This window comes from Salvelinus fontinalis, chromosome 27, assembly GCF_029448725.1.
Source record: "Salvelinus fontinalis isolate EN_2023a chromosome 27, ASM2944872v1, whole genome shotgun sequence".
Classification (NCBI taxonomy): Eukaryota; Metazoa; Chordata; class Actinopteri; order Salmoniformes; family Salmonidae; genus Salvelinus; species Salvelinus fontinalis.
In genome coordinates, this window is record NC_074691.1 from 12,023,901 (window position 1) to 12,037,733 (window position 13,833).

General features: G+C 43.3%; 1 protein-coding gene across 2 annotated transcripts in view; it reads right to left on the minus strand.

Moving 5' to 3' along the window:
* The window catches only part of pex7 (peroxisomal biogenesis factor 7), a 33,500-nt gene that overhangs the window by 8,651 nt on the left and 11,016 nt on the right, over positions 1–13,833 (minus strand). For both annotated transcript variants that reach the window (XM_055884775.1, XM_055884774.1), the window contains exons 8-9: positions 6,626–6,681; positions 512–614 (exon numbers count right to left, since the gene is read on the minus strand). In XM_055884775.1, coding sequence (XP_055740750.1) covers positions 512–614; positions 6,626–6,681 — 159 coding nt within the window. The remainder of the gene's footprint in view (positions 1–511; positions 615–6,625; positions 6,682–13,833) is intronic.

A 13,833-nucleotide genomic window follows, 5' to 3' on the forward strand; every position in this document is an offset into this window, starting at 1 on the left:
ATTTTCCAGTCCTCTCAGGCTGAACAATGTAAACAGCCATGAGAGTCCCAACAGTAGAGGCTAGGTACGGGGGTAGGAATAAGAAGAAGTGAGAGTGACGTTTTCAATTATATGGCTCCTCAGCTAGATTGATAGCTCGACTGATATCAAACACTTTGTGAGGGAGAATGTGGAGAACTGGAGAATTGAATTCATGGATGCTGGCTACTGTAATGTAGACTAATAGATAGATAGATAGAACAGCATTGCAGTGGACTTTATAAGGATACATTTACTCTATGCAACGGTTTTCTTCAGTACAACAAATAGCTCAGGAAAAGGCAGAAGTAGTGTTTTCTCTAAGTGAACGTGCTGGGCCTGCAGGGATAAGTGTCCACTGTGGTGTTATGTCGCTGTGTCGGAACCCCTAGTAGCGATTTTTTCCGCAGAGGTTGTGTCCAATGGCTGAGCCCTGTGGCTGAGATAAATACATGGGCCAGTGAGATGATAGTTAGACAATACTGAGACAGACCTGGTTGGGGATTTGCAGATTGAAGTCCAGGCCACAGACGAACTCTGAGTGGTGCTGCAGCGTCTCCAGCAGCGGCTGCTCGGTCCTGGAGTAGTCCCAGAGCCTGTGGATACAGACGCAGCCCAACACAACATGAGGCAATCCCACTAATTGAAACGCCGTTTCTCCCCCCTTTCCCCTTCTGACGGCCGGGGAGATGGCTCAAAGCCCTGACGCAGCGCGAGCCAGACTGATCCACTTAGCAAATGTAATTAAATGATTTCTTTTGAAAATATTCCGGGCCTATTTATGTGCGCCAGGGGAGTCAGTCATTTAGAGTTATTATAGAAAGAGAGCTGTTAGTGTCAATCAGCAATAGGCCTCTCCCGTACTGCAACTGCATTGTGGGTCTGGAGCCCATTGGATGTTAACAGGTAGGATTGCATTCAAGAAAAAATCCACTTAGAGCATGAGAGTCAAAAGGAAATAAGAGGTTTGCAATGCGGATGATGAAAACAAACTCGGAAATTAGCCTTGGAAAATAAAATATGTGTTGAGTGTTCTCTAGTCTAAATGATATATTGGTGTTCAACAGAAGAATAAAACAAATGCACAAAGAGAACAAGGCTTCCCCCTATTAGTGTCTACAGTATGTACCATATATTTTCAAAAGTACGTGGACATGCCTTCAAATTAGTGGATTCGGCTATTTCAGCCACACCCGTTGCTGACAGGTGTATAAAATTGAGCACACAGCCATGCAATCCCCATAAAAAACATTACTAAAGAGCTCAGTGACTTTCAACATGGCACCGTCATAGGATGCCACTATTCCAACAAGTCGGTTTGTAAAATTTCTGCCCTGCTAGAGCTGCACTGGTCAACTGTAAGTGCTGTTATTGTGAAGTGGAAACGTCTAGGAGCAACAACGACTCAGACGCGAAGTGGTAGGCCACACAAGCTCATAGAACGGGACCGCTGAAGAGCGTAGCGCGTAAAAATCGTCTGTCCTCAGTTGCAACACTTACTACCGAATTCCAAACTGCCTCTGGAAGCAACGTCAGCACAAGAACTGTTCATGAAATGGGTTTCCATGGCCAAGCAGCCGCACACAAGTCTAAGATCAATACGCCCAATACCAAGCGTCGGCTGGAGTGGTTTAAAGCTCGCCGCCATTGGACTCTGGAGTGATGAATCATGCTTCACCATCTGGCAGTCAGACGGACGAATCTGCGTTTGGCGGATGCCAGGAGAATGTTACCTGCCCGAATGCATAGTGCCAACTGTAAAGTTTGGTGGAGAAGGAATAATGGTCTGGGGCTGTTTTTCATGGTTTTGGCTAGGCCCCTTAATTCCAATGAAGGGAAATCTTAACGCTACAGTATACAAGACATTATAGACGATTCTGTGCTTCCAACTTTGTGGCAACAGTTTGGGGAAGGCCCTTTCCGGTTTCAGCACGACAATGCCCCTGTGCACAAAGCGAGGTCCATACAGAAATGGTTTGTCGAGATCCGTGTGAAAGAACTTGATTGGCCTGCACAGAACCCTGACTTTAACCCTATCGAAAACATTTGGGATGAATTGGAATGCTGACTGCGAGCCAGGCCCAATCACCCAACATCAGTGCCCGACTTCACTAATGCTCTTGTGACTGAAGTGAAGCAAGTCCCTGCAGTAATGTTCCAACGTCTAATGGAAAGCCTTCCCAGAAGAGTGAAGGCTGTTATAGCAGCAGGTATGGGGCCAACTCCATATTAATGCCCATGATTTTGGAATGAAATGTTTGATGAGCAGGTGTACCACCCCATTCACTTCAAGAGAGTAGTGTCAGTAGGACTCAAAAGACGACACGATCCATCTCCATAACTCACACTCAGTACGTTTCTGTGGGAACAAACAGTTAGTCAGATCCAGGCGACGCGCTCTAGCTCAGGTACTGTAGATGGCTCTCCTTCTCGTTCCTCCCACAATACCCAGCCAGCGTTCAGGCTAATTGAGGTGAGGCAATATCCTGCTCTAATTAGTCCTACAATAACAGGTGGCAGCGGCCAGCGCATCGTTTACCTTCAGTCCCAACACTCCTGAATGAACAGAGCCCACCATGGCAACCCAACCTCACCTAGCGCTGTGAATCAAACAGGACACCTAATCTCATGTAAACACCAGGACCTGGTAGAATTCTAAAGACACCCAAACGTAACTTGGAGTGAGTAAACAGAGGCCTGGGATGAGGTCTATGTTACAACAGGTGCCATCGCCTGTTGGAAATTTGATAGGAAATCAAACCTTTTGTTCAGCAGTGCCATGACGATCTAAGGAAAATCATTTCCATTAATTACCTTTAAAGCATAGGTGATCGATGCAGTGCAGTGCTAGAAATAATTACCTGGTTTCTTCACGGAATATGACACAACCCCATGGCTAAACACGCTCCTCATTAAAAACAGTATTGATCTATGAGTTTACCCTGTCATATGTACATAGACTTAGGCTATTAGCTCTGTAGGCTAACATGGGCTTGAGTTGCACTGACAATTCTGGTTAAATATCCGTTCAGTAACCCATATCATATTTAAAACGGAATGATAACTGCTAAATTCTCCCTAACGTGTCCAGGCCAGCACAACATATTTTATTTTATTTAACCTTTATTTAACCAGGTAGGCAAGTTGAGAACAAGTTCTCATTTACAATTGCGACCTGGCCAAGATAAAGCAAAGCAGTTCGACAGATACAACAACACAGAGTTACACATGGAGTAAAACAAACATACAGTCAATAATACAGTAGAAAAATAAGTCTATATACAATGTGAGCAAGTGAGGTGAGATAAGGGAGGTAAAGGCAAAAAAAGGCCATGGTGGCGAAGTAAATACAATATAGCAAGTAAAACACTGGAATGGTAGATTTGCAGTGGAAGAATGTGCAAATTAGCAAAATAAATAAATAAATACAGTAGGGGAAGGGGTAGTTGTTTGGGCTAAATTATAGATGGGCTATGTACAGGTGCAGTAATAGGTGAGCTGCTCTGACAGCTGGTGCTTAAAGCTAGTGAGGGAGATAAGTGTTTCCAGTTTCAGAGATTTTTGTAGTTCGTTCCAGTCATTGGCAGCAGAGAACTGGAAGGAAAGGCGGCCAAAGGAGGAATTGGCTTTGGGGGTGACCAGAGAGATATACCTGCTGGAGCGCGTGCTACAGATGGGTGCTGGTTGTTACATGAAAACAGTGCCTTTTGATATTTCAAGTAGAAATTGTGCACCAATACTGAATTTTAAAAGACTGTTATATTAAATGAAGTGCCTTTTAATATAGACCATATGGAAAATTCTATAAATCAGATGTTTAATATAAATAAATGCTTGGTAAAGTGCCAAAATTCTGCATTTTGACATGTCCCTCACATGTTCCCCAACCATGTGTCACCTCTAGGAATATTTTAAATCCCAAAATGTCTCCAAGTTTCATCATTGTAAAGTCTTAGTTTTTTTGTTGCTTTGACAAAGTCATTTCAGAAGATTATTATTTATTTCATGTGATTAGTGATTAATTTACGTCTGTCCCTCAATGGGGCGGCAGGTAGCATCGTGGTTAGAGCGTTGGGCCAGTAACCGAAAGGTTGCTGGATGGAATCCCCGAGCTGACAAGGTAAAATGATGTCGTTCTGCCCCTGAACAAGGGAGTTAACCCACTGTTCCTAGGCCGTCATTGTAAATAAGAATATGTTCTTAACTGACTTGCCTAGTTAAATTAAATTTAAATTTAAGGGAACTTAATTTCTTTTTTGTGAAGATTGCATTCAATTGCCACTTCCCTTTGCACACAATAAGCTTCCATTCCCCGTGTCAAAAGGGAATTCATGGCTGATTTCAGAAGAAATCGTCAACTATGTTTCTGTTACTTTATGTGGCACTTAATAGGCACTCTTTTTTTTTATATAACCTCTTGAGATGGGAGAATGTAAAAATCAAACCTTTTTTTTTTTTTTTTTACCAAGTTACACTTCTCAAAAGTCTTCAGGCTGAAATTCTGTGAGAGACTCATGATCCTGCTCTGTGTGTCTAGGCCTATAAGAGCACAGAGGCACCAGTGTGGGACAATGGGTTGTAAAATATATATAGAGGGGCTTTCCCATAGCCACTGACTTTCATGTGACATCGGAAACAAAAAGCCAAGTAAAGGGAAGTGAAGCGTGAACAGCAGCTAGAACAGAGATAGATAGTTCAGGTAGGCCTTCAGCAAACAGTATGACAGTAATCCAGTGGTGGCATGCTGAAGAAAACCTCCCAAAAATGACTCATTCCCTGGTGGGAAGTTTTTCTTCTGTAAGCCCAATCAGTGGCAAGTGTGTTACTTATGTTTTACCTAAGGGTACTTGCATAACATGGCATAACTTTCTGTCAGACAGATGCAACCAAGTCATCAACAAAGAGACCAGGTTTCCCACAGAGTCAGAGAGAGAGAAAAACTGTGTTTATCCAACACCAAGAATAACATTTTTAAAAAGTGTTTATTTTTTCCACATGAAAGCAATTGACTCGATTTCGGACTTCAAACAACAAGATAAGGCTGGCCTTGGAGGGGCATGAAGACTGGTGTCGCATAAAATGTCTCTGTGTAGTCAGCGATAGTTTCTAATGAAGTACACCACCACAGTAATCTGCCTGACTTAACCAAGGCAGTCTTGCTCCAGGCCAGATCAATAAAAGTCAGGTTGGCGCTGGCCCAAACCTCAGCAGCCAACCAGCCCACTGAACACTGCACTGCATTGCACACTGCACTGTAAACAGCGCCAGGTAGCCAAGCAGTTAGAGCGTTGGGCCAGTAACCGAAAGGTTGCTGGTTTAAATACCTGAGCCGGCAAGGTCTGTCGATGTGCCCTTGAGGAAGGCACTTAACCCTACTTTGCTCCAGGGTGTCACGCTACGATTGGTGACCCTGTAAAACAACACATTTCACTGCACCTATGCAGTGTATGTGACAATAGAACTTGTAGAGATACAAGACAATAGCGCTGGGAATTACCAGGGACCTCACGATACTTAGGTGCTGATACGATACGTATTGTGATTCGATACTGTGATTTTATTGCGATTCGATGTTCCAAACATATTGCTCACCATATGTCTGCTGCAGAGGGACAAGACAGAGCCATGAGAAAACAAGATTTGATCAGTCATGGAAATGCAAGTGCTGAAAACGAATTGGCTCCATATTTAAAAAAAGATGGAGAACGAGCTATGAAGGAAATATACTGTTCTGGTGCAGGTACAGCCAACTAGTGAAAAACAATACAGCATCAAAAATAATCTCCCGATATGTAACTGTATCGATTTTCCCCCCATCACTACAAGACAACCTTCCCTCTCTTTGGAGGACCGGCGATACCTAGATCTTAAAGGGCCGATACAGACACATTACCTTAAAACCCAACTTCCTGCATCAACCTCAACAGGCATCATTAACATATTTCAAAACGATCTAAGGTTGGAAAAAACTGGAGGAATAGAATAGGATCTCGGTACAGGATAGCATAGGATGATTTTAATTCTGTCTCAAGAAATGATTCTAAAAGACGACAGCGTACACAAAAGTGATTTATGGGTCATGTTGTCGCTGCGCTGGAGATGTCTGCTCTGATTATGTGAGGGGGGGGGGGGGTCTGTTGGTGGATGCATGGCACTAAACAACACACCCTTGACTGACGGAATTGTTTGAGAATTAGGCTTACATATTCAAACTCTGAGATGGAGAATACGCATTGCCAAATAAAAATAAACCAGTCTACCTTGAAATTACAGATTTTATGACCCTACTTAACATAGTACGATTGTGGTTGGTATTTCCATTGCTTGCATGTATATTTTACACATCTTTCTACAGACCTTTAAAACACGAGTGTTCCTGGTGGTCAATTCTTTTAAATAATTCAAGGAGATCGCCCTTCTTCCAGGAAACAATATCATCTAGCGATCACGCTTCACTGACTCCAAAGGGTTTTAGTAAAGGTTTCACAAATTAAATCTTGTTTGTGGCGTTTGTCTTTAAACATTGTTCATGCACAGTGGGATATTATTGCTAAGTTTGCATTACAAGCTGAACAAGAATGACAGAATCATGATTAGAATGTCTTACCTGACTGTGAAGTCATAGGAACACGAGGCCAACACGGTCTGGTTGAATGGAGAGAACTGTGGGAAAAGCCAGAAGAATACGATATAAACTTTAAACTGTTAAACTTTATTAATAGCTGAGGGATAGGGTGACCACATTTAAAATACCCTAATGCGGGACAACGGAATGAGTTTGCAGTACATTCGCCGGACAGTGTAGCCTACACTAATAAAAATACACACACAAAAATCCCTCTCCCGCTGCACTGAGCAAGCTAATCGAAGGACAATTAGCCTACTCTACTGCCTTGCGCAAAACTTGGTTCTGCAGAAATGAAAGATTTTATGAAAATATGGTAATATTTGGCAAAGGAAACATTTCTGGTTGGGCTCTGGGAATGTACAACAGTTAGGAGGTAAAATAAATAAATAAATAAAAAGAAAAAACAACATTAACTGTGTTGAATGAGCAACTAATGAGCACGGAGAGCCTCAGCACTCTGGTTCCGCTTGCCGTGCGGTAGCAGAGAGAACAGTCTATGACTAGGGTGACTGTAGTCTTTTAGGGCCTTCCTCTGACACCGCCTGGTCCGACGAATCCCAGTTCTTGTTGCGTCATGCTGCTGGCAGAGTCAGGATTTAGCGTAAGCTGCATGAATCCATGGACCCATCCAGCCTGGTGTCAATGGTAGAGGCTGGTGGTGTAATGGGGTGGGGAATGTTTTCCTGGCACACGTTAGGTCCCTTGATACAAATTGAGCAACGTTTCCATGCCCCAAAGAATTCAGGCTGTTCTAGAGGCAAAGGGGGGGTCTGACCCGGTACTAGATAGGTATACCTAATAAACTGGCCACTGAGTGTATATCTTGTCATAAGTGCAACATAACTGCAAAAGAAACAGGTTGGAAAGTCAATTCTCTTCAAATTAATGGGGAGTCTGACTGAAACAAGGGTCAAATCGACCTTTCTTTGTAAATTAGTGTTTTAATTTGTTGATAAAATGCAAGACATGATTGTTTGGTTGCGGGTCAAAGGGACAAAATGCGGGACTGTCCCACACAATCCGGGACACGTGGTCACCCTGGTGAGGGGGAAATTGGCTTGCACACACACAACCATGAATAAACACCTTTACACATCTTTAAGTTTGGGCTTTGATGTTGTTAAATGAAAGCAATCAAATCTCTGCTCGTATCTACAGTATATTACCTTTCCAATATGTAAAAGCACAAGGGATTTGCCAAGCACTTTTTCATTTACTTTGAGCACTCTTTTCAGTGTCCTCACAGACTTGCTGATATGCTATATTTGTAACATCACATAGACTTGCTGCCTTAGGAAAATCTATACCTGATGGCAGGGTTTACAAACACACTGGAAATCTCAAGATGAGGTCCACTACGAACACCTTGCATCTATTGATTACCCACGCATGCTAAAAAGCAGTCCTGAAAACACTGGACTTCCAACTGATAGTGTTGTAGCTAGCTCTAGCTGATTATGTGATGTTAAAGTGTGTGGCAGGGTGATTCCCCATTGTTAAGAGGAGTGAGAATCACATGGATCATGTGATTAGGGGCCAATGAGGTCTAGAAACCTGCTGGGCCGTCTGTCGTGGGGCTGGGTGAAGTCAATTCTGCTTAATCTGACTAATTGGTGGTTGTTAGACTGGACATGGTAGCTAGGGCCCGTCGACCGACCCATCCAAGCATCCAACCCACCACCTTTCTCTCAAAATCCATTAAACAGATCTTGGAGGAGAGAAAGAAAATCTATAGCTGTCACCACAGCAGGACCTGTGAGCAGGGCAAGTGTACTGCAAAGCTGCCAAGGATCCCATCAGACCGTACTGTACTGTGCTTGTTAACTCCGTTCAGCTAAGTGCTTTGATCACACCAGAACCATCTTTCCAGAAAAGGTTGCTAGGCAGGCAGGTAATGGAGGGAAGCTGTGCTGCCGAGTATTGCTGAGCTGTTTCCTGCTTCCAACAGCTGGCAATTCGCTAACATAATTTAACACAGTGGAAAAGCCTTTTCTTGGAACTGAGAGGATGGTGTAGAGCTGGATGATATGGACAAAATATAATATCATTATATTTTTCTCATTTTTGACGGTATGACGGTATTTTATCTGTTCTAAACATGCTTCATAAGTAGTGCGTGACCCTGGGGTGGCAACAAATACATTCCAAGTGGTTTTAATGGGGCTTTCTCTCTTCTGATTGTTTTACAATGTTCAATCAAACTTCAACCACAAATACTTTTTTTGGCATTTATCCATTTCTGCATTTCCTTCACTCATGTGTTATCGATTCCACACCGTACCACATCTGTGTTGTCTTTCTATGCCTCTATTTTGCGAAAAAGTTATGGTTCTCTATAGACGAGTTGTCTGACAATGTCACGAAAATGATGCGCATGCGTCGATGGGGACGGAAGCCATGCTTTGTTACGATTCTGAATCGTAAGCTAGCAACAATGATAAGAAGCTGCCATGTGGGCAATTGTAGGTGGCTCGTTTCAGCTAGTTTTATCTTGTTATTGATACCATGTTTTGTTTTGAGGTGTTTTAACTTTTCTAGCTAGCTAATCAACAACTGGAACAACGTATTTGAGAGACAACAAGTGCTAATTGTGCAAATGTATTTGTTATCAATAAACATTTGGAAACAAAATAAAGTTTACATGTTGTCAACAATCTAAGCCAAACCTGTCTGTTTTGCCCCATAGTTGCGCACGCGTCGGTTTTGTTGCTAAACAAACAACCTATCTATGACCAAGTATTTTCAATGGATTCAATGGCAGTTTCTTACTTCACCACCAGGAGCATTGTGCCAATTTCTACCGTGCTTTTGGCACCAGCACCAGCACTGCATCACAAGCAAGATTCATGGCAAAAAAAGTGCATTGTGCGCACATTTGGCTAGCAGTCTGTTAGCGGTCTCTTACTGGCGGTAAGAACAGACGATTGCCATAATTTGTTATGAGTTTCATCACTCAGTTATTACATTCATACATTTAACAGCAACAAGTTCCTCGGTGTCCAAATCACTAAAGACTTAAAATGGTCCAAACAAGTGCCTCCCGAGTTGTGTCCATCCCGGGCTGTGTTGCAGTTAGCGGAGTGTTTGGTCGGCCGGGATGTCCATTGTCCCATCGCGCTCTAGCGACTCCTTGTGGCGGGCCGGTGACTCGTGTCGCCAGTTGTACGGTGGTTCCTCCGTCAAATTGGTGCAGCTGGCTTCCGGATTAAGTGAGCAGTGTGCCAAGAAGCAGTGTGGCTTGGCAGGGATGTATTTCGGAGGATGCACGGCTCTCGACCTTCGCCTCTCCCAAGTCCGTACGGGAGTTGCAGCGATGGGACAAGACTGTAACTACCAATTGGATATCACGAAATTGGGGAGGGAAATGGGGTAAAAAATGATGCACAAATTTGTCCAAACATACACAGAGATTTGTGAAGAAGGCGCGACAGTTCCTCTTCCCCCTCAGGAGGTTGAAAAAGTTTGGCATGGGCCCTCAAATCCTGAAAAGGTTCTACAGCTGTACCATTGAGAGCATATTGACTGGTTGCATCACTGCTTGGTATGGCAATAGCACCGCCTACGATCGCATGGCGCTACAGAGGGTTGTGCGGACAGCCCAGTACATCACTGGGGCCGGGCTCCCTGCCATCCAGGACCTCTATATCAGGCGGTGTGAAAAGAAGGCCCGGGAAAATCGTCAAAGCCTTAGACTATTTTCTCTGCTGCCGCATGGCAAGAGGTTCCGGTGCTTCAAGTCTGACACCAACAGACTCTTGAACAGCTTCTATCCCAAAGCAATACAACTGATTTCAATGTTTGCACTGTCTCTATGCACACTCACATGGCCCTACACAACCACACAGTAACTCCAACACACACACTCACTCATTTACTCACTCACACATAATATGCACATACAGTTGGAAGTCAGAAGTTTACATACACTTAGGTTGGAGTCATTAAAACTCGTTTTTCAACCACTGCACAAATTTCTTGTTAGCAAACTATAGTTTTGGCAAGTCGGTTAGGACATCTACTTTGTGCATGACAATACATTTTTCTAACAATGGTTTACAGACAGATTATTTCACTTATACTTCACTGTATCGCAATTCCAGTGGGTCAGAAGTTTACATACACTAAGTTGACTGTGCCTTTAAACAGCTTGGAAAATTCCAGAAAATTATGTCATGGCTTTAGAAGCTTCTGATAGGCTAATTGACATAATTTGAGTCAATTGGAGGTGTACCTGTGGATGTATTTCAAGGCCTACCTTCAAACTCAGTGCCTCTTTGCTTGACATCATGGGAAAATCAAAAGAAATCAGCCAAGACATCAGAAAACAATTGTAGACCTCCACAAGTCTGGTTCATCCTTGGGAGCATTTTCAAAAATGCCTGAAGGTACCACGTTCATCTGTACAAACAAGAGTAAGCAAGTATAAACTCCATGGGACCCCGCAGCTGTCATACCGCTCAGGAAGGAGACGCGTTCTGTCTCCTAGAGATGAACGTACTTTGGTGTGAATAGTGCAAATCAATCCCAGAACAACAGCACAGGACCTTGTGAAGATGCTGGAGGAAACGGGTGCAAAAGTATCTATATCCACAGTAAAACAAGTTCTATATTGACATGATCTGAAAGGCCGCTCGGCGAGGAAGAAGTCACTGCTCCAAAACCGCCATAAAAAAGCCAGACCACGGTTTGCAACTGCACATGGGGACAAAGATCGTACTTTTTGGAGAAATGTCCTCTAGTCTGATGAAACAAAAATAGAACTGTTTGGCCATAAAGACCATCGTTATGTTAATAAGAGGAAGAAGGGAGATTCTTGCAAGCTGAAGAAGCACGGGGGTGGCAGCATCATGTTGTGGGGGTGCTTTGCTGCAGGAGGGACTGGTGCACTTCACAAAATAGATAGCATCATGAGGTAGGAAAAGTATGTGGATATATTGAAGCAAGATCTCAAGTCATCAGTAAGGATGTTAAAGCTTGGTTGCAAATCGGTCTTCCAAATGAACAATGACCCCAAGCATACTTCCAACGTTGTGGCAAAATGGCTTAAGGACAACAAAGTCAAGGTGTTGGAGTGGCCATCACAAAGCCCTGACCTCGATCCTATAGAAAATTTGTGGGCAGAACTGAAAAAGCGTGTGTGAGCAAGGAGACCTACAAACCTGACTGAGTTACACCAGCTCAGTCAGGAGGGATGGCCAAAATTCACCCAACTCATTGTGGGAAGCTTGTGGAAGGCTACCCGAAACGTTTGACCCAAGTTCAACAATTTAAAGGCAATGCTACCAAATACTAATTGAGAGTATGTAAACTTCTGACCCACTGGGAATGTGATGAAAGAAATAAAAGCTGAAATAAATCATTCTCTCTACTATTATTCTGACATTTCACATTCTTAAAATAAAGTGGTCATCCTAACTGACCAAAGACAGGACATTTCTACTAGGATTAAATGTCAGGAATTGTGAAAAACTGAGTTTAAATGTATTTGGCTAAGGTGTATGTAAACTTCTGACTTCAACTGTACATACTGGCTCTACACACCCACTCACGTACATGCTGCTGCTACTCTGTTTTATCTTATATCTTGTTGCCTAGTCACCTAACCCCTATTCATACAGTGGGGAGAACAAGTATTTGATACACTGCCGATTTTGCAGGTTTTCCTTCTTACAAAGAATGTAGAAGTCTGTAATTTTTATCATAGGTACACTTCAACTGTGAGAGACGGAATCTAAAACAAAAATCCAGAAAATCACATTGTATGATTTTTAAGTAATTAATTAGCATTTTATTGCATGACATAAGTATTTGATCACCTACCAACCAGTAAGAATTCTGTCTCTCACAGACCTGTTAGTTTTTATTTAAGAAGCCCTCCTGTTCTCCACTCATTACTTGTATTAACTGCACCTGTTTGAACTCATTACCTGTATAAAAGACACCTGTCCACACCCTCAATCAAACAGACTCCAACCTCTCCACAATGGCCAAGACCAGAGAGCTGTGTAAGGACATCAGGGATAAAATTGTAGACCTGCACAAGGCTGGGATGGGCTACAGGACAATAGGCAAGCAGCTTGGTGAGAAGGCAACAACTGTTGGTGCAATTATTAGAAAATGGAAGAAGTTCAAGATGACGGTCAATCACCCTCGGTCTGGGGCTCCATGCAAGATCTCACCTCGTGGGGCATCAATGATCATGAGGAAGGTGAGGGATCAGCCCAGAACTACATGACAGGACCTGGTCAATGACCTGAAGAGAGCTGGGACCACAGTCTCAAAGAAAACCATTAGTAACACACTACGCCGTCATGGATTAAAATCCTGCAGCGCACGCAAGGTCCCCCTGCTCAAGCCAGCGTATGTCTAGGCCCGTCTGAAGTTTGCCAATGACCATCTGGATGATCCAGAGGAGGAATGGGAGAAGGTCATGTGGTCTGATGAGACAAAAATAGAGATTTTTGGTCTAAACTCCACTTGCCGTGTTTGGAGGAAGTAGAAAGATGAGTACAACCCCAAGAACATCATCCCAACCGTGAAGCATGGAGGTGGAAACATCACTCTTTGGGGACGCTTTTCTGCAAAGGGGACAGGACGACTGCACCGTATTGAGGGGAGGATGGATGGGGCCATGTATCGCGAGATCTTGGCCAACAACCTCCTTCCCTCAGTAAGAGCATTGAAGATGGGTCGTGGCTGGGTCTTCCAGCATGACAACGACCCGAAACACACAGCCAGGGCAACTAAGGAGTGGCTCCGTAAGAAGCATCTCAAGGTCCTGGAGTGGCCTAGCCAGTCTCCAGACCTGAACTCAACAGAAAATCTTTGGAGGGAGCTGAAAGTCCGTATTGCCCAGCGACAGCCCCGAAACCTGAGGGATCTGGAGAAGATCTGTATGGAGGAGTGGGCCAAAATCCCTGCTGCAGTGTGTGCAAACCTGGTCAAGAACTACAGGAAACTTATGATCTCTGTAATTGCAAACAAAGGTTTCTGTACCAAATATTAAGTTCTGCTTTTCTGATGTATCAAATACTTATGTCATGCAATAAAATGCAAATGAATTACTTAAAAATCATACAATGTGATTTTCTGGATTTTTGTTTTAGATTCCGTCTCTCACAGTTGAAGTGTACCTATGATAAAAATGACAGACCTCTACATGCTTTGTAAGTAGGAAAACCTGCAAA